The sequence below is a fragment of the Solanum verrucosum genome, unplaced genomic scaffold (assembly GCF_900185275.1).
Source record: "Solanum verrucosum unplaced genomic scaffold, falcon-dt-bn FXZP01000351.1, whole genome shotgun sequence".
Lineage (NCBI taxonomy): Eukaryota > Viridiplantae > Streptophyta > Magnoliopsida > Solanales > Solanaceae > Solanum > Solanum verrucosum.
Window position 1 is genome coordinate 151,427 of NW_026019958.1, and position 4,623 is coordinate 156,049.

Consider the following 4,623-nt stretch of genomic DNA (forward strand, 5'->3'; position numbering starts at 1 on the left):
TATTCAAAAAAGGTCTGATTCTGTTCACAATTATTTTTGTAATCGTTTTATAAATGGTGATCAAAGACTTATAGGTCTATAGTGATTAATTTGTTCAGGGTTGTTTATTTTTGGAATGAGGCACAAGAAGGTTTTATTTAAATCAGGGGAAATGGAAGAAGTATGGAAGGCCTGCATACATGTAGCAGCCTCTAACTCCTCTGTATCTTTCCAATACTTTTGAAAAAATATTGGGTGAAGTCCGTCTGGATCGAGGGATTTTAGGGGCTTGAAGGAGAACATTGTGTTTTTAATTTTGTCCATTTCGAGGGGTCTGCCTATGCCTAAGGTTGTTAAAAAGCCTAAGAGTACAAAATATGAGGGGCCAAAAGCTTGAGATGACTCGGAGAGATTGAGTCCGGAGCGTATAATGATTTGATATGAGTTATTATAACATTTAACTCTTCTAATATACTTAAATTATGTCATACAGATTGAGATATAAAAAGAGAAAATAATTATTTTTTATTCCACTTTGTTCAAGTAAGAGAAAATTATCCTTGCTAACTTTTAAAAATACCAAGCGAAATGAGGATTCAATTCAAACAATATAAACATCTAAATACTATTTTTAATTTAACTTTAAAGTACCCCTCAAATATGACGTAATTTATATCTTAACACTTGAGAGTCATTTGATATAAGTTAGAAGATATAATAATCTCACGAATAATTTGGTCGAAGGTATTAGACAGTTTTGAAATTATTCTCATCATTTAGTGATGAAATAAGTTATCCATATATATGATAAAATAACTTATCTCAGAATAACTTATTTCCAATCAATGAGCCCTTACTTGATTAGCAAGCAATTAAAACGCTACCTCTCTTCAATCTCCACCCAACAGCTGTCACCATCACAGCTTCTTCCTTTCTCTCTTTTTTCCCAAAAAAGCTGCTATGTTTAGGTGGCAGGGCGGCTAAGAACTTGCAACTTTGAGGTTTATTTGGTTAGATAATGCGAAATAATATTTGATCAGAATTTGATCAAAAATTTTAAAAGTTTATAATATTTTTTTTATTTAAAAATAAATTAATTATTTTTCTATTTTTTAATTAAAAGATATTAAAATTAAAAAGATAAAAATATTTAAAAAAGTAAAATAATATATTTATTTGATCATTCTGACCAAATTTTGACCAAAAGGATTTTTCCTATTTGGTTAATCCATACAAAAACAACTTATTTATGAAAATAACCATCTAATTAAGTACTTCAATTCGGTTAAAAGAAAATCTCTTTTAGCTTTCGCCATACTCTTTTAAATATTTTGTACAGAAAACAAATAAAATACTAAATAAAAATGTCAATATAATTCAAACAAATTACAAATGATAACATGTATAAAATTAAGCACGATTATGAGAATTCTTTTATCGTAATTGTCCTTGACAAATAACCATTTTTTTATGCAAGAGAAAGAATTGAGTGGCAATAAACAAAACAGTTTTTAATGTTTACCAAATAATATGCAATCACATAGACTATAATATTCTAGTAATGTTAATATTAGAAAATTAATTATATTTGACATTACTTTAAGAAGATTTAATCATTAAGTATGGTATACAACTAACTTCATTCATATCAAAATTGACTAATTAATTAATAGTTGTCATTATATGGAGTTCATACTTAGGTTATTTATAGAGATTTATAAATACTTGGATGACTTATTAAACGATTTTCACAACTTAAATAACCATTCGACGAATTAACTCCGGTTAACTGATCTTTTAATACCCGTAATAGTGTCAAACTGTACCAAAGCATGCATCTAAAAAAATTGACTACTAGTTTGGTTTGACTTGATTTGGTATTGAAAAAAAAAATCGACTATATTTGGGTTGGTTTGGTTTTAACTAAATAAAACAACCCAAGATTAAATCAACCCGACATATTTTGTGTTATTTTATTAAGAAATACCTTAGATAGTTGTATTTTGGTAGGACTAAAGAAATATCTGAAATACAAGTAAATTATATGTTTGTATGAATACTTTAACGGAAAAACCCGAAAAAAATCTGAAAAATTAGAAAAAACCCGAGGTTGAAAAACTCGAGTTTTATTGGTTTGGTTTGGTTTATAAATTTAAAAATCTGACACACATGATTTTGTTTGATGTTTGAAAAACCCGAACCAACCCGATCATGTACACCCCTACATCATATATAATACAAAAAAAAAGAAATAGTGAAATTGTAAAAATACGTTTTTCATAAATAGAAGTAGAAAAAATAAGGGAAGAAGAAGAATCACCAAGACAAATTAAGAAATTGTGAGCGGGTGGCAGTTAAGGATTTTTGTCAATACAACAACAATAACAATAATATATCCAGTGAAATTTCACTAAGTGGGGTCTGAAGAGGGTAGGATTTGCACAGACCTTATCATTATCTCGTGAAGGTAGAGAGATAGAATTTTTACCAATGGAGTTAGAAAAATAAAAAAATGTAGCGTGTGAGATTGATCTTAGAAGTTCAAGATGAACTTTGAATTCCCTAAAGCACTGAGTCAACCTCTAATCTTAATGACTAATGGGTTCAAAATCTATATACATACACTAATGATTTTAAAATATATATCATATAATTTTGAGCAACTTTATCATATAACAAACATAAAAATCATATTTATATGTTATAGCTATAGTTTGCATAATTGCGCTCCATAACAAATTTTATGTTTTTTATGGAGCTTTTGATTTGTATAATTCGCTACAAACATCCAATTTTATACAAATTGTTCAGTTTTGTATAAATTCATTTATACATTGTAATTTGTATAAATTGTTCGCTACACTTTTCTCTCGCTTTATACAAACACAAACGCATTTTATACATTTTATACTGAAATGTATAAAATGACTAATTGTATACCGAAAATGGCTAATTGTATACCGAATCAGATGACAAAAAAAGGGATGTTTGCTGCGAATTACAACTAAAATAAACTATGACTATAACATTTAATTTGAATTAATAGTTTGCTATTTCATACAATTTTCCCTATAATTTTTTATTGAATGAGTTCGGGGGAACTTGCTTGGAAAATGAAGGCTTTTAACCAAAAAGTCTAGCAATTTGGGCTGAACACCCCCCTTAGCTCCCCCCCCCCCCCTTCCCTCTTATAAATAAGCAATTAACCTTTGTGAAGTAGGTGAGCCTTTGTGAGTAATTAGAAGCTCCATATATAATTATGGCAGGACTAGTGTTCCAGCAACATATGGATTATGTAAAGAAGGGAGCATGGTCTCCTGAAGAAGACCAAAAATTGATTGATTATATCATGCAATATCGTATTTGGAATTGGTCTCACATGCCCAAATTTGCAGGTTCAACAACAACAACAAAACTTCATCCCAACTTTTTATTGTTGCTTTTAGGTTTTTTTTTCTAAAAAAACACAAAGACTGCTTTTAGGGTTTCATCATTACATATGTATATATTTTTGTTAATTAGGGCTATCAAGAACCGGAAAGAGTTGTAGACTCCGATGGATCAACTACTTGAGGCCTGATCTAAAGAAAGGACCTTTTAGCATCGAGGAGGTGGAAATTGTGATCAGAATGTATCAATCGCTTGGAAATAGGTGAGAATTAAACCTTAGCTTTAGTAACATAGATATATATAGCTCATTTTCGAGGAACCAATTACATGTTTTAATTTGTTAAAGGTGGTCAGCTATAGCTAAAGAATTGCCTGGAAGAACAGATAACGAAATCAAGAATTTCTACCACACACATTTAAAGAAGCACCTTGGGACAAAAGTTGAAGTGAAACCTAAATCAAGGTCCAAAAAGGTGAATAAAGCTAAACAAATAGAGATGAGTACTCAAAAGAAACCTTTGATAACTACTTGTCCAAATATTGAAGGTCCTAATGATCCAACACTTGATTTCACCAACTCCTCCTCCTCCTCCAGCTACATCACATTTGATGAAAATTACGAAATCATGGGATTCTTGAAAACATTGGATCAAGACAACGATGTTACTTCAATTGTCAATCAAGTTGATGATGAAAACATAGTTATATTGGAGAGTAGTACATGGTCATCATCAAGTGTTGATTTGTACATGAAAGATTTCATGGATGTGAGTGTTCATTCATCTATTGTGGATTTCTGGTTGGAGCTTTATATGGCAGCAGATAATCTGAAGATCTAAGTGTCAGTACTGGATGTTTAACTATGTTCCTTTTGATGTCTTCATAATGTTTTGGTGTATACGAGCAACATATATGTGGTATCTTGCATTTCTTGGTCATTATGTTAATCTTGTTCAATTAGTTTGTAATATTTGGAGGTCTTGAAATTGAATAAGCATATTTTGTTCGTGAAAGAGCATGATTATTCTAGAAACTCATTTATCAAGTTCTATAGATATAAAGACTTTCATGAAATAGTGTAAGAAGTTTTATAGCATACTAAGGCTTTATTGGATTCTGAAAAGAATTTCTTGTATAACCCCAAAAAGTATATACAAGCAATACTGGTATATATCCTGTAAAAAACTTTATTTTTCAATTTCGTTTTCCTATTATTTATTTTTTTACAATCTTAAAAGAGATATTGTGTTACGA

General features: G+C 29.8%; 1 protein-coding gene across 1 annotated transcript; it reads left to right on the forward strand.

Moving 5' to 3' along the window:
- The first annotated feature begins 3,265 nt into the window (after positions 1 to 3,265).
- LOC125814794 (transcription factor MYB8-like) lies at positions 3,266 to 4,208 on the forward strand. Its single transcript, XM_049494240.1, has 3 exons — positions 3,266 to 3,374; positions 3,502 to 3,631; positions 3,716 to 4,208. The coding sequence occupies exons 1-3, from the start codon at positions 3,266 to 3,268 to the stop codon at positions 4,206 to 4,208; spliced, it is 732 nt and encodes a 243-aa protein (XP_049350197.1).
- The last annotated feature ends 415 nt before the right edge of the window (positions 4,209 to 4,623 follow it).